Raw genomic sequence first — 26,451 nt, forward strand, 5'->3', positions numbered from 1 at the left:
AAATACTTCAGTAATCACGAGTAATCCTGAGTGGTCCCTCTGTGGTTTAACCTAACAGCAGCATTTATGGCTTCAGTAGCTATTCCAGTCACCTGCCCAGAGTGGATGGATTCAATTAAACTGCTCATGTCATGAGTCTGGAACTCCTGCTTAGTTTATTGGACTATAAGAGGGGATCTTCATTAGCAGTGCTGAGAAATCCCAATTCCTGACACCTTGAAGTTAATACAGACAGTGGTTAAAACCTTTAAAGAAGTAATATATTCAATTCTCATGTGGCAAGAAATTAAACTTCATTTTTTAATAAAGTCCTCACAGAGGAAGATCAGCATTTCCATACATCATTTACTGAGAAAATATTAGAAGATTTTTTTAAAAAGATAGACTGTTCTTTAGAATTTTTTTTATAAATTAATCCATAAATAGCCCTAATTTTCCAACACTTTCTCTGTCTATAAGAATAAAGACTAAAAACAAAAAAGAAAAAAACACCTCATTATACTGTTTTTCCTTAAAGTTTTAAAGCATTCTTTCCCCCAATTTGTGGACCTTACATAAATGGATACCCTAGAACATTTTATTTCAAATTAAATCAGCACATATATTCTAGCAGCTGTAGTTCAACTAAGAGAAGTTTAGCCCACAATCTATCAACCACATTTGACCAACTTTCAGTGGCCCAACTTCCAATTACTTAAGCTAAAGAACAATGTAAGACTATAATCCATTACTGCACGCTTTTTTTTTTAACTGCATGCTTTTTTAATAATTACAGCACAGAAGACCGAAAAAACAGTAGAAAACTCAGCAACTTTTTCATCAGACAAGTTGAAGAAACCCTGAAAAGAAACGACTAATGTATAATCTACCCTCTAAGTCTCAACAATATTATGTGAAGGCTTATTTTGAAACAGCCATAATTTGAACTGGAGATGTTTAGAAACAAAGCAACTTCTCAGAGAAGTCAGACTCTCCTAACAATAAATACACATAAAATTACAAAATCTGTACTAAAGAAAGGGTATATCTGGAGCCAACTAACACTGATAAGCAATAAAGTGGAGGATCATGTATACATAATACAGCTTTAACAGGGAAAAGGAAGAGAAAGATTCCGTCCTCCCTCTATCAAGCTTTCTAGTCTTTTGCTTAAATATTACTTTCTGTTCATACCAAATGCAGTTGAGCTTTTTTCTTCCAACTTCACTTTTTTTTCTGTTTTCAATATCCCTGTAGATTAGGGAGAAAAGATGTAAATTTAATTAGAAAAATTAGAAATATGGGGCAATGATTTCAGTTATAATTGCTCACAAAACTATACATAAAATTCTCTTTGTTTCTAAAGATCCACGGTTATTTTACTGCCAGAATAAGAAATAAGGTGGAATTTCTTGCTTTCAAAAACCAGTAAGTTAAGGGTCATTTTTTGCTCCCTGAGACTACCCAGTGTCAATGCTGGTTCTACCATATTCTAAGAGATAAGGCCTTGAGTATGTCATTTAATGTCTCTGTACTTCAGTTTTCTTATTTGTCAAACATAAAGATCTACCTGTGTTTTTATCAGGATTATGTGAATCGAAATATGTGAAATGCTCAGACCAGTGCCTAGTAAATAAGTACTCTTTCTCACGTTCTCTTTTGTAGTAGGGTAATACTTTGAGACAACGGCATTTCAAGAAATAGAATTACTATTAACCATAAGCATCAATGAAGATAACTGTCTGAAGCCACCAGTAAAAGTTTGCTATAACACCACAGCCTTTGGCAATCTTGAAGGTGCCAAAATATATTTGAGCAGTGGATCCACGTACCATTTCTGCTTCTGTAGTTCTGACATGAATGCTACTCAGGCTATCCAAATGAAATATTAAACTTCATGTTAAAATACACCATTTGTCAACAAACTATGTAAAATTTTTAAGCTAATATTTAACCTCTTCTTGCCTTAAACAAACTTATTCCTCTGAACTTCATCATGATTTGTTAGATAATAATAGCCAAAACAGAACTTCAGCAAATTATTTTTGGTCCCACATATAAAGGTAAACACAAGGGAACGTTCACACATAAAAGTAGTCAATCTTAATGTCACTTAGGTAATATTATCTAATAGTCCAAAATACATTTTTAAACCAATATTGTACCTCCATAACAGGGTAGCTAACTAAAACAGATACCTTCAACCAAGCTTCTCAACTCATATTCAGTCATTCCTAATACTGACACCTTATTTGTGATTAGGGTTAATCTAAGCAATACACTATGGTGCATTTAGAGTATTATTTTGGTTTATTAAGTTATGCAATAATATCATCTCCATTTATTAGTTTTTTTTTATTTTTAAAAAATAAAAAATAATCTATAATGGTATCAAAATAGCATTTCATTCATCTTATTTTAAATACTTTACATAATTTAAACACAAAATATAAAAATATCACTCAAATTATATATATACCAATAAGGCTTTAATAAAGTTTCAAATTAATAAGAATAGTGGTAATCTCATTTTTTACAACACAGAAAATAAAAGGGACATCAGAGCAGAGAGAAATACAATTACATTTCCTTATTATCAAGACTTTTGAGCAAATCAATCACTTTCTTTTGACTAATCCTGGCATCTTGGAAACCTCATTAGGCAATATTTTTTTGAAAATGGGAAAGCATTTATGATTCAAAAAATAAGACATGTGGTTTCTAAATTCTCAGTGGGCACAGATACATTCAGAAGCAGTACTTGACAATGACTATTGGCTCTTAGGCTTTTCCTTCTCTGGAGCGCTGGATATCCAGGTCAAGAGATGGAGCAATTTGAGATGTCCTGGGGTGGAGTGGGGTATGAGACCAAATGAACTGTCTTATTGGGCCATTTCACTGACCATAATATGCTCCACTTTACCCCACCAGCACATGAAAGACAAATGCAGTGGCTATGGAACATTACTTCAGAACAAAGAATAGTACATGAGAACTGATGCAGTCAATCTCAGAATGCTTTCAGAAGAGGTAGTTCCAGAGTTGGTTTTCACATGTTCCAGTAGCTACCAAACCTTTTAGATATTGTTAAGTAGAAAAATTTCAAAAGTGAAATTGGGGAACTGGTCAAGGGTTGTTGACATTTTACACAAGTAAGGATATTAAAATAAATATTCAGAAATAAAATACTGACTAGAAATTTGTTACACACAAATAAACAAAATAGACCTATTCTAGAATTCAACAAAATATATACCTAGTTTTGTAAGAAATTCACTATAATGCTTTTATTTCAATACACCAGAATTTGAAAACCTGAGTACTAGAACATTAATATATTATGATTTTTAAACTAAATTTTATCAACACAACATTTTCTTCAAATAAACTATTATGTAGAAGTCTAATATATAAACAAAAAAGCAAAAAACAAATGGAGCTACTTTGAAGTAAAAGAGGTAGAACTCTGAATCTCACCTGCTTACACACAATTTCTAAATCAGAAATGTAGAGTGATTTTTCAAGCCCTTTCCAGAGTGAGGGCTAACCACCCCAGACTCTTCAGTTTAAAAAAGAAACGACCCCAGACTCTGTAGAAGCCAGAAACATTTGTGGTAGGGGTAGAGATAGATCATGAAGTCTGCAGTTGTAGTTTTAACAATTCTGATAAGTAAGTTAAAAAACAATTTAAAACAAAAAGGCTCTTAGGAAATTCACAGTTAATGTTGGGATAGAAATTGAGGCCACTTTAAAATCAGCCAATATCACTTTATGTTCTGTCATGCTTTTTTTAACACTAACTCAGACTAATAATCCCTACATTAAATACATTATACAATATTAAATAATCTCTATATTAATAATACCTACATGTGTTTTTTCCTTAGTGAATAAAAGTATGTTAACCAATCATTAATATAATTCACAGGCTCTTTATAGGGGATTTACTAAGAAGAGCTGGACTATTTTAACTATAATGAGAAATTTACATATTTATTTACTTACTCATATCAACATTTCATTTAAAAACTAATTCAAGATACGACTTTGAATGAAAATGAAGAAAAGCTTAATGAATTTCAGCTAAAACTAAACTAAATTAAATTACCTAATATTTACTGGCTTGATAATGAACATCCTGATAAGGTTATACAGGTACATTCTTCATATACACATGTTAATCCAATGTTTATATCCACATTAACTAAAATATTCTGTGATAAACATACCTAAATATCCCATATTTATATACTATCTTGCTCAAAGATGAGAAAAATGAAAATCTGTTACTACAGGTATTTCTTTCAAATCAAGGCTATAACTAAAAAATTTTAAAACTATATTCATATAATTTTCATACAATTTACAATCCCATATGTCTTTACAGAATATGATCATTTCTAAGAATAGATGAAAATTAATAATCCTAACATATCATGATGTTTTCTTTGACGTAAAGTTGGGCTTCATCAAATGCATCATTAATTGTATGATAAATGTTCAGAATTTTAGAGCCCAAAGTGACCACAGACTTCATACACATGAAAAGTTGAGTTTCAAGGAGGCTGATCTGTTTAATTTTTGCTTAAAGAAAGTAAGAAGACAGGGCAGGTGGGTGGTTCCTCCAGCACTGCTCTGTGGATTTACTGTCAACCTAGCCAAGATCACCTAAAAAGCCGTCTCTCAGCCTAAAGCCTCCTAAGAACAATCTTTTCTTCTTTTATCAAACAGTACTCATATACATCTTAAGTGATTTACATCTTACATTAAAATTATTGTTACTATTCATTTTTGGCTTTATGTTACTTGTAGATCTCAAGTTCCTTAGGGCACATTATGTATCTTGTGCATGTATAGTGTTCCCTACCTGAAAACATTTTGATGAAGAATAGATATGTGTGGACCTAAGATCCCTTAGAAGACAAGAAAAATTTTTTTGTTGTTATTTTGTTTTTTACAAAAGGGAACTTTTTTAAAAACTTGATCTACTCTATATTCCCAGACATTAACAAAATTAAATTCTTCTGAGACTGTATCCATAACTCAAATTGTTTGGCTCTGTTAAATAAAGCACTCTGACAAATAAAATGAAAATAAATGTTTTCCAAATCAATGTTTTACAAATTTACAATCACTCTTTTTTGCTAATGTGGGACAACATAAGTATTCCTAACCTTGGTTAGTCATGTTACCATCCATCCCAGTGGAAGAATGTAGATGGATTAGTGCAAATGCATTATCTCTACTGGAAAAATAATGAAAAACAAAATTTTAACCTGTTATGAACAGGTATATATAATGATTGGATCACTGGCATAACCTCATCTACTTCAACACCACTGTTAAGCTAAGCATTGCTCATGTGTTTTGTACACAAAAAAGACCTGTTTGCTGAGCTACTTCCCAGTTATCAATTAATATTCTCATCATTCTAAATTCCTCAGGAGTTTCAAATTAACAAAAACCACCCAGAAAATGCCACTGATGTGTTATGGTACATAATGCTTTCTAGAAAGGCTTTAAAATTAAAGAATAACCAAATTTCTTTTATAAATTAGATGAATAACACCCAACCAAATATATATAAAGAACAATAACATAAAAACTTAGTGTCTCAACTCTAAAACTAAGTTGGAAGGCAGAAGAACTCCAAAATACTACAAAAGAGTGTAGAAAGGGTAGATGACAAAAATATTGCAAAAAGCATGCAAATCACTTATAACTTCAGTGCAAGCAAAACAGGCTAACATTTTTTAATCAAAAGCTGTCCAATTAGAATATGACTTAAATTCCATTACGTCCAAAAGATAAAAAATTTAAAAAGTGGTCATAGAAATAAATTCAAAAATACTATGTATAATCCTTTAATTAAACTTACTTTCAGTAATTAACATTTAAGACCATGCATTGCTTACTTGATGTAAGCAATTAAAGTGCCAACTGCCACAGGGTCTTCCACAAACACATCTAAAGATCCATCACATGATAAATCTAAACTTCTCTCCACTTTCCTAGGAAACTGTCTTACTACATTTACTCCCAAAATAGTTACTACTTTTTATTTAAAAAGGAAATAAAGACTGGAGTGTATTCCCTCTACCCAGTATATTTTAACCACGATGAAGAATAAGAACCACATTCCAAGGTAGTCAGGTGCATCTCTATAAATACGCTCAAAATTCGGGAAAAAAGAGAGACTAAGTTAATTAGGAGCAGAATCACCTGGTAAAACATTTCCATGCATAATTATCACTCTGATATTTTAGGATATGTATAATCTGGGTTACATAATACTCTTAGTAATTGTATAGCCACTTGTATTGATCTATAGTTCAGTCTTACCAGTATCAGAAAATTCGTATGTCAAGAAAAATATTAATATTTCCACGTGCACATCTAAAAATAACTTTTTCCAATGGATACATATCATTATAAATTCAACATGTTTTTTCATCTATTTGATACAGTAACAAGTGACAGAATGTTAAAAAATTACATAAGACCTTCATCAGGAAAAATATCCCAAAAGGTTAATGATAATTAAGAAATATTGTGGAAAGAGGGAAAAGAAAAATTCAGTGCCCTAAGGAAAAAACCAAACTTAGAAAAAAATGTCCAAAGACAATGGACCATATTTAAGAAATCATAGGAAATATTTCAAAACTTTCAAGTCTTCAAATGTGATTCCTGTTTTATTTTAAAACAAAATAAGGAAAAACTATCATGTGTAAAATACTTTAATCTTTATAGATAAAGTAGAATTGTAAATATTGTATATTTAATAGTAACATCTTTACTTTGAAAGAATTAAAGGCAATAAATTCAAAATAAGTATGTTTCTCAAGTCACCTCTATCATTTTATTTCAATTTACACCACAACTAGAAAAGAGCAAGTAGCATCAAGCCTCACACTTCATTAAGGAGCTGATAAAGTGGTTTCATGCAAGATGCTGTTAAAAACCATTATCACCAATACACCTGGCTGCAAATCAAAAAACTGCTCTATGTTCTCTACTTCAGAACTGACTCAAGTCAGACCTCTTTCACCTATCCAACTCCAAATCAATAATTTACTAGAAAAACATCTGAAACTAGTATTTGCTTTTTAAAAAGTTTGCACAAACACATATTCTTTACATGGTTATAATTCTGTGAAACTTATAATTAAAATATTGCAATATTTAATTATAATTAAAATATAATTAATATATTCCATATATGGAAATTATGAATTAACACTGTTAGATTTAGAAACTCAACTTGATAAAATACCTCCAAAAATGCTTTCAGATTACAAAAAAAAAAAAAAAAATAGAAAATCATCCAAAACTGTTACGCATTCTGATTTTACATATTAGACTCCCCAAATAACAATGACAAATTGCACTGTATCTGGGGATTCTGCTCCTAACTATGGAATTACAGGTAAGATACAGGTATAAGGTTAAATTCAAACTAAGTGCTTCTAAATTATTAAATTCTATTAAAGTCTTCAAACCTAAGATTTGATCCCATTAAGTAACTTCTAGCTCCACAAGTCAGAATTTCCTTAATTATAATGAGCTCTAATAATTCTAATTAGAAGTAAATATATAAGAAAGAAGCAGGTAAAAGCTATGAGTGACAAGGAAAGAAACAAGTCCAGGGAATAATGATAAAGAAAGTGATCTCATCAAAGAAGTTTTAAACCAACAGAAACTATCCTCCATATATTACCTGTAGGTATTTATGAAAAGAAATCATCTAGGAATGAAAATGCTTATACCCAGTCACAGCGAGCCTGTTTTAAGTTCTCCCTACCTGCTGCTGCTGGAGCTCCTCGCCCATCAGTCACTGCTTTGGAAGAATGATTGCTAAGCCTCTGTGTATCTTCCTTTTCTGCCCTGGAACATTCATTGTGGAGAGATGAATCGGGGGCTAGTGGCACTGCAACTTCTGAACCACGACTTAAGTCAAGAGGGAGACAGGGCCCCATCTTCTCAAGTGGTAAATGTACAACATCAGGCACTACATAAAATAAAGAATGTAACATAATATTAACATAGCGAAAATGGCCCCATTACTATCAATACGGATTAGTGGTATTTAAATATGCCTGGCACAAAGAAGGCACCTGATAATATTTGTAGAATAAAGTGCTTATAAATCCTAAAAGATGTAAGAAAGGAAAAGCAGAAATTTTTAACATTCTAATAATCTTTATATTTTAGTTTTTTCTTTATCTTCCTTTATGTTGGGTTCTATAGGAAATCAATATACTTTACCCTCTGGTACTGAAGACTCTTGCTGATTCTGAGAACTGATGGACAATACTTTTCCATCAGTGGCTGGAGAGGGAGAAGAAACCTTTTCTACAGAATCATCAGGCATGGGTAAGGTGGCTAACCGCTGAGATCTTCTTCTCCGCTCACTATGCTTGCAAGGTCTAGGGGGATTCACAGGCTGTGGAGGACCTAGAAAAAGATCTTCAATGTTCACGAAGCAGATACATACCAGTATCATCTTATAATATTTAAGGAGATAAATGGGAAAAATGATTCACATTCTGCCCTTTGGTGTTGTTATAAGATATCCACAAGGAATGGCATGTTCCAAAGGTAATCAAAGGCAAAAAGTGTGCCGTATTCACAAAATGAGTTAATCAAAAATTCTAAAATCTCAACTAAAGGAAAATAAAATGGAAACTAATTTCAAGTTGCTCCCCCCAGCGACAGACTATAGTCAATTCTCTAACTGCAGATCATTGTGTAAACTCCCATTTTTCCTTTGGGAAAGTAGTCTCTTTATAGCAAAAGCATGAGATATATACACGTATATATCTTTTATATGTATATATAATCTTTTGCTACATTCCAAATCTAGACAATCTAAGGAAAAAAAAGGCAGGGGACAGAGGAGACAAAATTCTTAAGACACATTATAGTCAGTGTTTTGCTTTTCCTGATAAAGTAAAACTAATGTAAATAACTATCCCATCTTCATCCCCCCAAATGGATTTTTTATAAATATATGTCTGGGCCTGATTCATTAAAAAAAATTGAACACAAACAAATTATTCATTTTGAGCAAATAATGAGAATTTTTAAAAGATCATGACACTATTCTTGCCCTTACTTTTTTTTTTAACAACTTACATAGTCATTTAAATGTCTTTTAACAATATAATACAAATGTCTGGAAATCTTCCTTTTTTTTTTTATTTGAGATTTCTTCTTACTCTTACTTGCATACAGAATGGTTTGAATAGGCAGAATTACGTAGGCCAATATACTCATGCTAATTTAGAAAAAAGAGTGGTATAAAGAAGTTGATATTTTGGGTATTTAAGAAAAATTTGTAACAATCAAAATGAAAAAGACATTGTGATTATTGGAAAAAATAAAGAATATAATTCAATTGCTATGATACTATGGTCATAATACTAAGATATAAAGCAATTTCAAAATAAAGTGCTTCTAGTGACATTATTATATAAGTGCCATACTGGAATGAAGATTTCGAGGAAACACTTTAGTTTTTGTTCCCATCCTTTCTTCTGACTCATTTAAAGAACAAAGCAAAAACAAAGACAAAAAATAAATTTTGATCCCAAATTGAAAAATATGGCAAATTACAGGAAAAGAGGTTACTATGTTTAATCGATCAAAAGTTTTCTCAATGCCAACATCTTTGTTCTTAAGGCACATGTGGAATAGATAATAAGGAAATGTATCATATTCATTTATTGATTATGTTATTAATTCATTTGTTGTTATAAAGAGCTAAAGAAAAGTGTCATTTACCCAGTAACTTTCCAAATAACTGCTTTTTACATCTCTAGCCTGAAATATGAAACTAATATGAGAAACTCTGGCTCTACATAAATTTTGTCTCGTATATAACCAAATTCATGTTGAAAGAAGACTTTTTCAGAAGTCTAAGTTAATTCTTGAAAGATCAGTAGTATTGAAACAGCAAAAACCTTTAAAAATATAGTCAAGGAGGCATTCTTCTCATTTCATTAAAAAGTCCAAATTCAAGTCTGCACCGTTAACAAAAATAAATAAAATGTATTTCAGAAGGTCATAGATAGGTGGGGATACTAACTAAACTATCCATAGGAATAGTGTTAGGAGTTAAGTAAAAATATCTACATGGGCCTTTCTTTACCTCTGTTTTTTGGGGAAGAGTAGGTTTTGTTTGTTTGTTTTTTGTAATGAATCAGGCCTCATTGAGCTTGGATTATTAGTTGAGGAGAGTGCAACTGCAGTGGAATTTGGGTTACTAAGATGTAAGGTTTCTCAACCAGCAGAACCAGTAGTACAGTCTCTGAACAATAAATCATAAGAAATGTCTACGATTTTTGCCCCTGAAATAGTTTGCAGCCTTTCCTATCATACGCATTTAAGTTTGAAATTTTCAAAACAACTTCATAAAAATACAATATAACTACAATCAAACTTTTTAATGTATCTTATAGGATAAGTAACTATTTTTTAAAAATCTGTGCTCACTAGTTTTATTTATCACTGAAGAAGAAAGCTGAGATACAAGCGTCAAATCCTCGACTTGTATTAATTCTGGGGAAAGTGGTGATTTAGGGGGTTTTATACACCCAGAAGAATCTCCAGATTCATGTTTGCATTTCTTGCTGCGAGCCTTCCCTGAAGACAAAGTTGAGGATAACAGTGCAGGTTTCTGAGTGTTGGCAGAACTGCTAATGTCAGCTTCATTTTTTTTCTGACTTTGAGGTTTAGGTGAAATCGCCTGAATGAATAATAAAAAATTGATATTTTTATTTTGGTTTCTTCATTTTTGTTCTTGTATTCTATTTTGATTGTTAAGCAACTTTAGTATCCAAAAACATTGTTAAGCAACATATAACATTTCTATTACAAATGAAAAACCAAAAAGAACCCCACAAATTATTAACTAAAAGTTGAATAGGCTGTCTTTAAAGGGATACTGTCGACTTTTCACCTTAAATTTTAACATACTATCCGTAATACTCTCAAGAGTATCAAACAATTCTTATTGAACAAATATTTTCAGTATTAAATTAAAATATGACTCCTGGATCCATCATTGCCAATGGCATTAATAATCATTAGGTAAATAAGCAGCAGTATCACTTTTGGAGAATCAGAGAAATACATTCAAACTTTTGACTTTCAGATTTTTCCTATAAAATAATTCAATTTAAAAAGTTGAATGTGGACATTTCCCTTAAGTAGACAGTTTCCCTTTAAAGAAAGATCTCAACAGGAAAACAATGACCAAATTAACGAAACATTATCTTTAACTCATTTTAATGCTGAAAGCTAGAGTTTCATAAGCATAATGCATCATGAAATCAGAGCCACCAGCAATAGAGTTAAAAGACTAAAAAACAATACAAAACAAGCAACAACAACAACAAAAAAAAAAAACCAAAGAGATAAAGTGTAAGTTAAAAACATTGGATTTTAAAACAAAATACGTCGCATTCTTAGATGAGAATTTTTACCTTCTTCCTGCCAACTGATACTTTTAAAAAAAAATTAGAACTGTGTCAGTTCTTTCATAAAGAATATTTTTATTCACTTGGCAGTAAAATTTTCTACATATGCAAAAATGTGTGAATGTGTTCACTGTTCAAAGATAACAGAAAATAGCCACATTGGATGGGTTTGTACCCTATTGTGAGGAATGCCTATATTCTCTATTTCTGATAACAGGTATCTGAGAACAAACACAAATGATACACTTTAAAAAAATCCATTCCATGACAGGCCATTAAAAGGAGTAAAATTGCAAAGCTATTAACTAATACCATGAGCAACATGCTTGTTCCCAAGAATGCTTTTGACTTCCATGTATTTTGGGAGGGCTGACCATCAAATTTGTAGTCTGCAGTTCTCTGGAATATGAAAGACTATTGCCTGGGGACCAAATTAATAATTCTGTTCCCATTAAAGTAAATGTCACTTAAATTTTGGTGGGAAAAAGTGTACATCTGGTTATGTAGGGCACTGCTGGATGCTTTACAGATGGCATGCTGGACATACCACAAGAAAGGCCTGCTGTCAAGGGTCCCACTCATTCCATTATCATCATTTCTATTCTTGGATTTACTCATTATACATGTGTATAAGTGGTATTAGTCATTTCAAAAAGTACTCTATAAATGGGAAATATTCCTAAACTCATCATAAAAGGTGTTGCCAGAAAAGTAATTAGAGCCATTACTTGTAAATAAACAATTTTATTGTTCATCTTCACATATGTGAATGACATCACTACAGCATCCATTACTCTCGAGTTACAAAGTTATAAAACAAGATTTTTAAACTTAAATTAATATTTTGATAAGATGCTTAACTTCTAAACAAGGACAGATTAACATTTTTAAAAACTTACTGAATTATTATGCATCTAATGCAAATTTTATCCCAAAGTAAGTATAACATGACATTTCCCTAATACAATTAAATAATGTATGATTAATAATCTGAGAATGGGGTTCAAGACCAAAGTTTGAATGTTGTAAAAATATAAATAAAATAAATCCATTAGCACAGTAAATTCTGGCTATAGGCCTGTTATCAACCTGTCATGAGTGACAATATTTTGACAATATTTTGACTCATTAGGACAATAGAAGTTGGTGACAATCAACACCTCCCTGTAGCACTATTGTTGATACCAAATGAGATGTAATTAAGAGCTGTATAACTCGGCTTTTTAACCCTGAAGCAGGGCTAACATGTAGAATAAAAAGTAACAGTTTAGTTATAAAACATTTTCACATTGAAATCAACCTGAATGACAAAAAAATGAGGAACAGCATGATGTTCCTTAAAATCTAAAATAATTTACAAAGTTTTAATTATTGGTCTCTGTTACAAAACTGGCAAAGGGATTTCAAAAACTATTTTTAATTATGCAAATACAAATAGCCAAGTTATTCCATTTTCCTCTATTTCCTTTTTAACTCAATATCAAAATATCATTTTCTGTACTTCTCTCTGAAATGGGTGTTGTTCTCTACCTCACTTTCACATAAGTAATTTCCACAATCATATTCACCTCACAGGATTGTGCATAATGAAAGATTGACATTGTAATGAATTTTCCAGAAACATTTTATTACCCAAGTCCCTGATATATTGCATTCAGAAGATACCATAACAGTGGTGAAAGCACAAAATATTGTTATATCTGGGACGTTGAATATAGTAATACACAGTAAAAAAAAAAAAGTCATTTAAAATTTGGCTTATATACTGACAATAACGGCAAAGACTTAACCGTTTGCTGATCACAGAAAATCAGAAGGTATGAGTCATTGACATATTAATCAATGGAAAAGGTGATTAATTTAATACAACATTAAAAGAGGCACCAAAACAATGCACTGTTATCAAACCAGGCCTAAAATAACACTGAAAAACTCAATACAATATCAATTAAATTTGGACTGTTCTTTAAAACGCATATAGAGAATAGCAAAAGGTACTCATTTTAAAGTATTCTTTATTAGGCTACTAATAAAGAAAATCAAAATAATACAAAAAGGATATATTAAAACTACATTAAGGCTCAGATTTTAAAACAGGAGAACCAAGGAAATCCATTTATGGCTATTACTGTGTTCTTATAGTCTTACAGTGCCTAAGAAGTTAAGCCCTTCGAGAATGTTAAAGCATGCACAGTTCAGTATGTACAGGTATTGTGGGAATTCGAAGGTAGCCAAGGCAAAATCTAGCAACTGCAACCTTCACTTTTAAATTCCTCTATTAGGTGGTTAAAGACAGACCCTTAATAGTTTTTTAAACTCTCTTTTTTATTGTAGTTATTAAAATATACATCCTAGCAAAAATGTATGGCTCATTGATCAATTCATAAAACACATAGTCTAACAACACCAATTATTACAATATAAAAGAAACTTCTTACAAAAGAAGCTTTATTTGATGTCAAAAAACCCTGTTTTAACTCACAAATGAAAAGTATTTGTGTAAGGGTCTTTTTATAAGCTATTTAAAGGTGATCCAGCTGGAAGCATATACCCTGGGATGCCTGTCTCCGGACCTTCAAATTTTGGAGACAAAGGCTTTAATGCCAGTCTATTGAAAACAAGCTCTAATGAAGTCTGTAGTTTATCTGTATAATACCTTGGAGAAGGCAGAGTTAAAAATGTATCATCAATTAATTAGTTTCCTATTCCCATATATGATCAAAAGGGCAATGTCAATTACGTGGATACTACAGCTCCGTGATCATTCCAGTGGGAACCTTGAAAAAAATCAAATGCTACCATTTCATACCTGCTCCAGCATTGGAGCTGTTTCATTGTAGTCTTCTTTTTTTTCAGCACCATCCACCCCAACAGCTTTGGATGCCAACAAACCTTGAGAAAAATTGTAGAGATGTCTTATTAGAAAAAACATTGTTTTCACCCTCATTAACTTCTCAAAAATTTTAGCAGTTGAGATTTCCTGTACTTTTTTAATACATAGGAAGTAAATCTTTCCAATGTTTACTTTACAAAAATGCAAATATCTTTAATAGTAAGTAAGGCACTGAATCATAAGAGTTGATCGTGTAGGGGTGAAGAATTTTTAAATGACTCTGGAGATCCTTACGCACACACATACACACACACTTATTTTGTACCAATCTTAAATTTCATGGCTTAAAAAAATCCACATTAAGATTTCTTAGATGGCTAATACAAAACAGACTAGAATATGAAATAACTTTATTGTATTATTAGCTAAAAATGTCCCAAATTTTTTATTTCACTGAGCTCCTTTAAGTTTATGAATTTATTATTTCTGCGCTCAGTTGTATCTTTTCTTCCAAGTTTCAAAACCACTGGAAAATTCATTTTCCATTAAAGGAAAAACAAGTGTAGATCCTTCATACAATATCTGAATTATAGCTTTATTCTACAAATGATGAAAGAAATTGTAAGCTCCAGTTTACTCCAATATAATATACAACTAATTCTCAATTTTAGAAGCCAGAATACTTTATTTATGACACATATATGTGTGTATGTGCAGATATACACACAAAAAACATCATAACTCTAATTAATAAATTTTAGACATTTACTTGGTTAAAATTTCTTTGCTAAGTCTGTCAGCACATTCAATGAGGCTGAGTTTATAAGCTCTCCATAAAAAGTTTTGTTTTTGTTTATGGCCACACTACTGATAAATGCTTACCAAAAATCATTTGGCCACTCAAAGGAAGACTTTTTAAAAACTGACAATATTAAATTTATTATTTATTACCACCTTTATTTACTAAAGTTGTCTACAACATCATTTCACAGGAGGAAACATTGCCCCAAATATTATATAACACAGAACTATCCATAGGGAACATGGGCCATGAGATAACCACCTACATAGCTTGTTTCTGTCTCATATGACATAAAATGTAGATTTAAATGGGAAAAATAATGGTGTACACAATTTTACAAAAAAGTTTTTAAAATGTAACTTCAATCTAATTCTGAAAATATTTTTACATGACTAAAAAGGATTTAGCATGGAATATTTCTTTAACAATTAAAACTGTATTCACTAGGTTTTTCTTCTCAAGCTAATCAATGAATGATTGAAATTAAAGAATAAGAATTAGAGAACCAAGTTTTGTCAAAGAACTTAGCAGAAGTTCTATTTCTAAGGACTATTTAAACAGGACAAATATTTGCTAGTCATCATATCAAATAATTATATCTTTTATTTCCTTTAGTATAGATGGTAGAGAGAGCTTTTAATACTCATGAATAAATGGGATGAATCACAACTATAAAGTTAAAAGTAAACCAAACAATTCAGCTTTAACCTCTGAATTTACATTAGACAGTACAGGCCCAATTAAGTCAAAGCCATTCCCATGTGTTGGTTTGGGAAGGAAAAATAAAGCCTTATAATGTGCTTTTAGAATATAACAGGATATTTAAGAAAACTACTTAAAATAGACTAAAAGAATACTTGGCATGTAGGGAATTCAAAAGCCTAAGTATGAAAAATAAAATTTTGTAATACTTTATATACATAATAACTTATTATTACTAAATATAAACAACAAAAGAGGATAAATAATAATACATATGCTTAAAGATAGGAGTCTTATTTCTGCTTTAAGAGGCAGTCCAGAACCTGTTATCTTGACCTGTTAACATTCTAGGAAGAAATGTAGTATCAATAGAAAATGAGAGTTAACTGAAGGGAAATATATACAAGTGAGATTAATTTCAATTATTAGCAATACTTATTGTCAGTATATATTCCTACAGACGTTCCTCCAGAAGAATATCCCAAACGAATGCAGTTTCATGGTATTAGTCATTAAATAGAAACAGAATTCATTTCTATTTAATAAAATAGATGAGTTTCACCCATAAAGTCACAACTTCACAACACTATAATCTGTGATAAAACACATGTGTGGGTCTCAGCTACCAACAGGAATAAACAGAATACATCAGTGGTCCCTGGAATGCCAACACCAGTAGTCCCTGGAATGCCAAGGGGAGTACAAGCAAGAGCAAAGTGGTTATACTTTTAATCTACTTTTCATCCAGGGATTTCAAAACATCTTTTTGTTCTCATCAAATATATATGGATGGATATTATTGTCAGTAAGATATTACTGGTCAATTCAAACCCTGGGTTTTTAAAAATTATTTCAAAACTTATTATGTTACATAAAGATATCTAAACAGGCAGAGCTTTCAGAAACTCCTATGAATGATTAGGAACTATACAAACTGCTGTTGTTTCCTCTTATATCCCTTGACAATTTCTATATTTAAATAGACTCAAATTCAGTTTGCTTGAAATTTTGTTCCCAACAGGTCTAGATTCCCAATTTTCTGTGTAAAATTTTCTATTTTAAATCAATATGCATATAGCATATAATATCAATAAGATACATGGCAGAATGAAAAAAAAGATCCTGAAAGAATGAAAAAAAAGTATGTTATATGTAATATATTTAACAATATAACATATACAATATGCTATGATATATACAATATATAATGTATATATTTATATATTGTGACTATAGCTTAAAGATCTCAAAATTTCTTAGGAAATTTCGATAAAAGCGATTCTTATATCATTCTCTATACTGAAATCAGGTTTAGATAAACTGTAGGGTATGTATGTGGGGAAAGAGAATAAAAAGAGTGCATAGATACAGAATTAATTGTATCCACCTATTTTTATCTAGACCTACCTAAAATAGTAAAATGAAATGGAGTGTGGGAACGATCAAGAAATCATGATCCTAATTCCACTTCCCCTTAGTATTAAAGGGAAAAAAGGAAACACATAGATAAGATTGATAAGTTTAAAATATACCATTATTCCAAAACAAAATAGCTGTCTATTAGTTCTCATTTCTATTTATGGACCACAAATGAAATTTATTGTACAGAGGCCAGCCTAAGTTTTCAAGCATTGAAAGCAATCTTACAATATCTATTGTCTTTTTGCAGGATAACAGTTATAACATGAAATCAAAAACAGATGAAGAGAGATGAATGACCAAAAGGAACATCATACACTTAAATCTTCTGAGTAAATAAAGGGAAAAGATCATAATGGCTTTACATTCTTAAGATCTTATGCTGTACTGTGGTTGCTGCCAAACAGTCACATTTGAGATTCCCAAGGAAAAGTAAAGAGAAAAATCCCTCCACAAAAAGGCACAGGGCATTTCTAAGCAACCAGGATCATAACTTGAAGCACATGGTAAAATATTTCTTTTTCTCCCCAACTCCTGTCTTCCCAAGACTGTGCAGAGATAATGCAGCTGTTTTCTTTTTTATTTCTTTAAATGTTGAGCTTGATCCTCCCAGTAAGGCCTATAGAAGAGGCATATGTAAAAGTATATTGACTGAAACTTAAAGCAGGTTATCCAGACTGAAGGAAACAAACAAGGCTGGTAAGTGGCAGTCGAATCCTGTCAGCACCACTTCTGTCTTCCTCCATCTCCACTCCTCCAGTAGAGCTGTTTCAATCTTTGTATCCAGGGAGTTAGAAGTACTATCCCACTTCTGCCCTGCATGAGCACTAGGGTTCAAATTTCAAGACAAAACTGAAATCTCAAGTTGCCATCAGAACAATAACTTAGAAAATATTTTTGCTTTCTCCCAGGCTAACAGTTTCTAAAGAAAGAGTTTAATGGGTGAAATGATTTGAAATATTCCTGTCCTGGGAGACAATAAGCCCTATATCAGAGAAACTCATGAAATATAAACAAGTAGCAAGAGACAAAATATCCTCACCTGCTGAAACCAATTATAACCATGTAGATGAACACAATAATTCAAGGATGGTTATAAGAAACCCTCACTTTTGAAGTCAACTTTCGGTAGGCTTCTTCTCTTGAGAAAATGTTCAAAATGTGTAATTTATTTTTATTTCTAGGTTTGACAATAAAATTAAGCTTCTTCAAAATATTTAAATAAATGCCAACAAAGATTTATATAACTTTATTAGGCCAAAGGCACTAAAACCATCTTGTCTTAAAAAACAGAACATATGACTATATCATTAAAATAACTAAACTCACCTTTAACATGTACTAAAAAAAATAAAAAAAAATAAAAAAAAAACGTGTGCACTAGTGTTTTAAAGATTACAAATATTATTTTGAACAGGCCTTGGAAGAGACAGGGCCTAGTATGACTGGCCCCTACTCTAATACTTCAATTCCCTCTTTTATGAAACAGGCTAGGATTATCAGTGTTTTGGATCATTTTAGCACCATAGGTTGATAAAAGCCAATAATCTGTTTCTTACAGAAATTATACCTACTACCAAAGTGATTTAAAAACTAGGGGATTTTATAGCATTTGAACTTATCAATATCCTCACAACACCCCTGTGAGGTAGGTAGAAAATATTTGCTATTTTTCCACATTAGAAAAAATTAACAGTATTGAAAGACATTTACTTTGAAGAATCAAAAGTAACTGCCTTTCTTACTCACCAGTTCTTTACAATGAACCAAAAGATGCATTTTACTCTATTAAAAATAAACTACTCTAAAAAGAAACCCTCCATCCCCCCCAAAAAAGAATCATTGTAGTTTACCAGTAATCTTGTTAAGTCGTGCTCTCTTTGCCTGAAATGAGTTGCCTTGGTTATTTTTCCTCTTGTTTGATAATGTGCTCTCTGGCTGTGGAAAGATCATCTTTGGAACGTTCTCTACATGAAGTCCTACTTTTAACAGAACACATATGTGAGAATTTATCTAAAATCGAAAATTCAAACACATAATTTTTTAAAATAGCTAAATGGTAAAAATGCTTTGCATATTATATTTTTAATCTAGTGTTTCCTTAGAACTTTAACACAATCCCCCCTCATTGATATATTATAAATAGAAGACTAAGTAGTTTTTTGTTGTTGTTGTTTTGTTTTTTAGGAAAACTGGGAAGAATGTTTTTTCCATACAACACACTGAAATATATGCAAAAAAAATTTAAAAAGGAAAACACAAAATAACTCAAAAACCTACTACCCCAAGATGTTACAAATCAAAATTTCAACTCACTTCTATTCTAGACTATTAATACCATTTAATATCAGATAGTGACATTAGAACTTTTCATTTTAGATCTGTCCATACGCTGCTTAGAAAGTTTGCCAAACTATTTTGCTAAGGGAAAAAAGCCTAATAATTTAATATGTTGAAAATTATAGGTAGTCAAGGAATTGAAATTATTCACTATAAGAGTTTACCAGTATCATTGGGAAGAAAAATAAGAATGCATTTTGTACCAAATGTTTCACTAGATGTAGGCAGATCTTCCTTCTTCTCAACCTCTGGTGTGGTTATACGAGTTGAAGTTTCCTCCTTCTTTGAAGGGACTTTAAACCACTTTCTTTCTTCTTTCTCTTTTTCTTTGTTGCTGTTAGCACTGGTTCGGGGTTTACTCCCTGTTTTATTCTTGGCTGCAGCTGCAGCAGCTGCTTTGACTAAAGCTATCCAATCCTCCAAAGGAAAACACAAAACATGAAGTATTAAAAATCAATCAAAATGCAATTCTCTAATGAATAAAAACATGTATCACACTTTCAAAGGTACTTTCACACTAGAGAAATTGAGCTAACTGCATTTATGCTATAGATCACCATCATGGAAGATTATCAAAATTAATAATCTAATGGGTTAATTGGATTACACAGCCTTCTGTGTAATACTGAATATTGGATAAGTGTTCCTTTGGTATATTTCATGGGAATAAAACCTAACATAGAAAGCCTATGGCAATTAATAGATACTTCATAGCATTCTATTTTTAGTATTTTAGGGTTAAAATGCTAAATTTCATTTCTTTTTCATAATACAATGTATCATTTAAAAAATGCTTATATTACAATCCTGCAAAAATGAAACAAAATGCATTCCCACTGCTGAAATTACTATTCCTTATTAGGAAGAGTATACCATTCATATCAGTCAATTTCATGGAAATCAATAAATGATCTCATTACTTCCTAAAGTTTAGAATCAATTTAGCACAACATTAAAATTACTGATGATGGGGAAAAAAAAGAGCCATATGACTTAAAACAATGTAAAGTGTACACTGTCAGTCTCCAGATTGGTTACTCTTCCTTTTTTATTTTCTGGGTGTGGTAGTTACCATTCTACTAAGGTACAATTGTTTTGTTTTGTTTCCTTAACCAGGAATTAAAACCAGAGTTCTTTTACCACTGAGCCACATGCCCTGACCTTTTTTTTATATTTTACTTAGAGAGTCTCGATGACTTGCTTAGGGCCTCAATAAATTGCTGAGGCTAGCTTTGAACTTGTGATCCTCCTGTCTCAGCCTCTCAAACCACTGGGATTACAGGCCTGCCACACCACACCTGGCTCAAAAACTTATTTTATCATTCTTAATTTTCTGTTGATAAACAGACTTTACTTTCATTTTTAACTAAATTTCTTAAAATTATGTAGAAATAAATATAGAAATGTAAGGTGGTGCTAATATTTTAATTTTCACAGAGTCTTTTTTAAAAAAAAAAACAAATATCTATAATATGTCTGTGAAGTGCATCTTGCACTGAGGCCACTCAGCTCTCTCACACCAATTCAGATTCATCAAAAAATGCATAATACATTAAATTCCTAATTCAAGTAATGGAAAAACATGTTCTTAAACAATAAAGCAATACAAATTATTGGCTTTTCAGTCTTAAAAATATATGAAGATAAACAAGCCATTAAAAACACCAAACAAAACCTATCCATCCCTCTCCCCTGTGATGGAAATTAACTGAAAGCATTATGTGATTGCACCTAACATATTCAATTACCTATTTTCTACAGAAGGCCCTGCTATATAAGGCATATACCTAAGTTTTCAAGATAGAATAGGGGATTTAAAAAAAAAAAAAGACAGGTCGGGGCCAAAAAATTCACAAGCAAATAAAATTAATCATATGAGAATGTAATAGAGAATAAATAAATAAACAAAATTTACAGTGTAAATTTTACATAAGCACACCTTTGGCAATGGAAGAGAGCAAGTTCTTGCCCCGTTCTAAGACTCCATCCTAAAATATGTTTGTTTCAATAATAATTGGTATTAACATTCCACTAAAAATCATGTAGTGGACAAAAAAAAGGAAAGAAAGAAAAAAAAAGGAGCCAAGAGAGGAGGTATTCTACTTTGGCAGTGAACAAGTCTACAATACCCTCTTTCCCTGAGAGAACAATGTGTACAAACACAGTGTAAGAAGGACAACAGCAAACACTTCATCTATCATAATATTAAAAGCTCTTTAAGGAATTAAAGCTAGCCTTTGAATGCAAGAAGAGGTTGAGCAGTATTAATTAACTTGTTCAAAGTTAGAAATGACAGCATTAAAGCTTTTATTCAGGCTGAATAATATTAATTAATTTGGACATTTATATGAGTATTATTGTTAATAGTTTCTTATTTTAAAAAGGTTCTATAGAAAGGTTATGGAAGATCATTTTCACAGTGTATTTATTTTAATGCTAGTTTAGTAAAAGAAATATTATTTCATATCTCTATAACCCTTTATAGAGATATAAAGTACTCAAAATTGGGAAGGTAAAGTTGGAGTCAAAATTGTCTTAGCCTTGATTTCTGCCCATTTCCTAGAAGAAAATAAGTCAAAAACTTGTTGGGGATGGGGATGGAGGGGTGGGAAAACCCAGAAAAAGGGGACAGTTTAAATAATTCTACAGCTATCTTTAATCTGCTTATAAAAAAGAAGTATGAAAAGTGAAAAATAAAATATCCTGCTACCTATAATTTTAAACTTTGCCATTGATTTTAATGTTACCATACATCATGATGTCAAATACTTATAAAAATAAACATGCAATAAATTTAATTTCTACAATCTGTAATTTTACCCCAAGACCAAACTGGCTCAATTGAGGCAACTGAGTATTAGTGACATTAGTGACATTTCATGCCATATGAATAACCAGAGTAACAAATAATGTTTTAAAGCATATGTATATACATAATGAGACTTTTATTTAAACAGATATATACTAAAATATTTTGCCATTATTTTAATCAACCTATGTAGTAACCACAAAAATCACACCACTGAATTCTTAAAAGAACATTTTATTTATATGACACGCAAGAGGACACAGCATAATTTCCTGATAAAAAGCATTTTCATTTTAAGTTGCATTTACATATTAATAAATATGTAATTCTACTAGCTTATCATTTCACAAGTAAATTTTTGAAAACCAGGTGATGTAAAAAGAAAAATCACACTTCTCAGAAGATTTCTTCAAAAATATATTTTTTAAATGTGGTGGCATACATTTCTAGACTATTAAATGTTCACATTTAGCTGAAACTGACCAGGTCACTAAAACACATTTGGAGATGGCACTTTTTGCTGCAAGGTGGGAAAAAATACATTGCAAATTTCCACATTAGACATTTAAAAGATCACTTTCAAGTTTTTAAAATTAATTGTAGGTCCAGGTGCTGAACATCCCAAATAACAGCAGAACATAAAAGAAAAGACTTTGTTTCTAATGGCACCTTTTCTTTCCAGTATCTTAGAAAATATAATCAACAAATGGAATCACAGTTTTAACTCTATCCCAGATTTCCCTTCAAATGCTTACCATTCATTCTTGCTTTGAGCAGTGACAGACCATATAATACACTGCTGCCATCATATGACTCAGAGAGCCCTACCTGAAACAGCCTACAGAGTGTCAGGTAAGCGCCTTTTAAAGGAAAATGAATGACTATGATTTGTAGAAGGAAAGAAGAAGATAAGAAACTCAATGTAAAATTTTGTATTAAAAAATAACTTTCTAAATGATACTATACACCAGATAAAAGAAAACAAAATTAAAATAAAGGCACTTACCTCACTTCCCATAGACTGGTTACACGATCCAGCTGGGTCGATAGGACAACACCAGCTTAGTGGGTGCTGGGATTTCACCTGGAACAGAAACTAGTGACCTATAACTTTAGCAGGTCTAAAACCAAAGAAGCAAAAATCAAGTGTATAATTTATTTTACATTCTAAGCTTCTTTTATTTTTTTATTTTTATTTTTTGCTGCTATTTGGGGCTATCAGCACATAACCCTACAATTATTTCACTTTTAAAAATACTTGAATATTTTGATTAGTCACCATTCAAGAAGACCATCCCTTTGAGTAGCTAGGAATACTGAACACTCTTACCTGCCCCTTAGCATCCTCAGGCATGGCTTTAATGTGCATTCTTTTTAAACAACGAATTACACCATCATAAAACTGAACTGTGAATGTTCCTGAAATAGGAGCAATTTGGAATCATTAGAAAATATCAAACAAACTTATAGCAAGACTTGGAAGCTAACAAGCAGCAACCTGACAAAAATAAATGATCTGTGATAACACTACTGCAAACAAAAACTCATCTAAGGATTCCAACAAGTTTACTAAGTTTACTTTCTCTAGCCTTTTAAAAACAACTATGAACTCATATTATCCTTTAAAAACAATTGTTTAGTTAAATTAGTTGCCTACAATTCTGATTTTTACTGCAGAATTTAAAAATTTATTTGTAATAATTTAAATATACTTGAACTTCTGATTAAAATAAAATTGTTATTTACAAAAGCACAGTATTTCCATAGGAATGAGAATTTATTCTCTTGGAAATTTTCTTTCAAAATTATTAAGATTCTGACATAGGAAAAGATCATATTTTTCCCAAGAAAAGAGCATCCCCGTGGCAACAGTATTAAACTGGCAAAAAAGATTTATATATTTACAGACTTTTAAGCCAGAAAATCATTTTTCAAATCATCTAGATGACTGTTGCATTATGCAGATCAAGACCCTGAATTCCAAGAAGATGGAATGCTGCACCAGCTGCTGGTTGGCTATGCAGCAACACAGCTAAACATCCTCCATTGTGTCTCACCATCCATATCTTTCCTACTAACTCATTCTATTTTAGGATTCAAGATTCTGCTGCAAATTCACTTGCATAAAGACTCAGAAATATCATTAGCTTTTGGTTATAGACTGCACACTTTGAAGTCTGTAGAAGTTAGAACTACTAGAAACATATTACATGGATTTTATACTTATAGAAATCCAAAAAAGTTTTTTTTCTAGAATTTTCTAGATAAATGTTTTTTCTATAATTTCCCAAATGAGAGCAGGGTGTCAAGATACTTGGTCTTTACCAAAGAAGTATAAACAAGAAAGGTGACAATAATTATTAATGGCTTTGGAGTTGATACCAAACCCAATAGCATATATGTGCAAATATTTTTATTTTTTGATAATCTCAATAACACCATTTGATTTTATATCTTTCTACAATTAGTATAATGCAAAATATTACAAAGATCCAAACTCAAGTTATGAAAATAACTGACTAGATGATGAGCACAGATATAAAGAGATCATAAAATGTTTTAGAATGTCAAATTGCAGGTGCACCCGACAACTGTCTCTCCTGCAATTCTCCCCCCTCTTCCATTCTCAACATGGCATTCCAGAGGAGCCCAGGCTGCTGGGGAGGCCCTCCAGCTGGTGCTCATATCTTTTTCGCCACTCTGATGTTTTCATCTTCCTTCATCCTTTCTATCTCCAACCCATTCTTCAAGGTTCATCCCCAAGATGAAAAACCTCCTTGACTTCTCTAGTCATGCGCATATTTACTAGTTTGTTTTTGCTTTTACATGGAATTGAAGATTTCTGGTGCCTACTGCACTTTTTTTTTTTTTTTTTTTTTTGAGGAGTGGGGAGAGGCAAGTTCATCCACCCTGCAGGATGTATAGAAATCTTCTAGTGGAGATTTTTATAAAACAAATAATGGCTGCCAATATTTCACTAAAGACTTATTGGAACTAAAATGGCAGCAAACACAATACCTACCAGTATCATCACTCTTCCACTAACATAAGTTTAATTTTCTTTATTATACACCTATGGATAAATGAGATACGATAAAGAATAAAGGTGTCTTGCTCTGAGTGTGATGTGTTTACACGTGTACATGCACAATTGCATATGCATTCAGTTATGAGAATTTGAACCATGAAAGAAAATCTCAAGATTTTTCACACTAAAAGGAACATTAGAGGGCATTTTTAATTTGACTTTGTTTTGTTTTGAGTGGAACCTTTTACCTAAAAGAACAGGTTCGTTACTCCCCCCCCCCTTCTTCCTTCCAAAAACTGTTACTGACTCCCTACTCTGTACTAGGTTCTAGACTGGACACAGGGGATCACTGTGAACAATCCTGGGGCCTGTAAGCTTCATGACACAGCTGTATAAAGGGTAAGTGCATGGGGAGATACAGACCTTGATAGAAAAGAAAATATAATCTGCAATACCAGTGATAGCTGTCTCTCCACTCTTCCTGCAGTAGGGTAACCCTGTTCATAAAACTACAGGTACAGCCATGGTTTCAATCCATGGAAACAATAAACAGGGTTAAGATGTTTGCAAAGTTGCATCATGTTTTTGAGTTAGACTACTGACTTTTTTTCATATATAACATTACTCAATATATTACTTTTTAAATGTTTTCTTCTTCTATCTTTGATAGTTACTTTAAACCCTCAGCTTACATTTATTCCATGGCTCCATCACCCACAAATAAAATTCAAATTCTTCAGCAATATCATAAGATACCTTATATACTGACCCTTGTTTCTCTCTTGCCAACCACTTTCCTCACTTCCACCAATAAAGGAATTCTTTATCCAAACCATTTGGAGCTCCTCAAGATAGCAAGTCTCTCTCACTTCTTCTCCATGTATTATTTCTTCTGCCAAAAAAGCCTTTAATCCCTTCTTCAGCTACCTTATGTGTCTTTCAGTTTAAAGCAGTGTTCCTTACTTAAATCAAAGATCCTTCTTGACAAGAAACTGTTGCTCAATGTTTCTTTAGTAAAAAATTAATAAGTTGACAAATTTAAGAAACTATAATAGAAAA

The 26,451-nt window shown here is 31.7% G+C and overlaps 1 protein-coding gene across 14 annotated transcripts in view; it reads right to left on the minus strand.

Moving 5' to 3' along the window:
- Phf20l1 (PHD finger protein 20 like 1) overlaps nucleotides 1–26,451 on the minus strand; it is a 71,057-nt gene that overhangs the window by 26,060 nt on the left and 18,546 nt on the right. For 6 of the 14 annotated variants that reach the window (XM_078016681.1, XM_078016680.1, XM_078016689.1 and 3 more), the window contains 9 exons: nucleotides 23,695–23,783; nucleotides 23,371–23,460; nucleotides 19,759–19,972; nucleotides 19,069–19,197; nucleotides 14,269–14,351; nucleotides 10,474–10,726; nucleotides 8,245–8,433; nucleotides 7,781–7,987; nucleotides 1,174–1,230 (listed from right to left, as the gene is read on the minus strand). In XM_078016681.1, coding sequence (XP_077872807.1) covers nucleotides 1,174–1,230; nucleotides 7,781–7,987; nucleotides 8,245–8,433; nucleotides 10,474–10,726; nucleotides 14,269–14,351; nucleotides 19,069–19,197; nucleotides 19,759–19,972; nucleotides 23,371–23,460; nucleotides 23,695–23,783 — 1,311 coding nt within the window. The remainder of the gene's footprint in view (nucleotides 1–1,173; nucleotides 1,231–7,780; nucleotides 7,988–8,244; nucleotides 8,434–10,473; nucleotides 10,727–14,268; nucleotides 14,352–19,068; nucleotides 19,198–19,758; nucleotides 19,973–23,370; nucleotides 23,461–23,694; nucleotides 23,784–26,451) is intronic. The other 8 variants (XM_078016683.1, XM_078016693.1, XM_078016686.1 and 5 more) reach the window with 6 other exon arrangements.

This window comes from Ictidomys tridecemlineatus, chromosome 7 (assembly GCF_052094955.1).
Source record: "Ictidomys tridecemlineatus isolate mIctTri1 chromosome 7, mIctTri1.hap1, whole genome shotgun sequence".
Lineage (NCBI taxonomy): Eukaryota > Metazoa > Chordata > Mammalia > Rodentia > Sciuridae > Ictidomys > Ictidomys tridecemlineatus.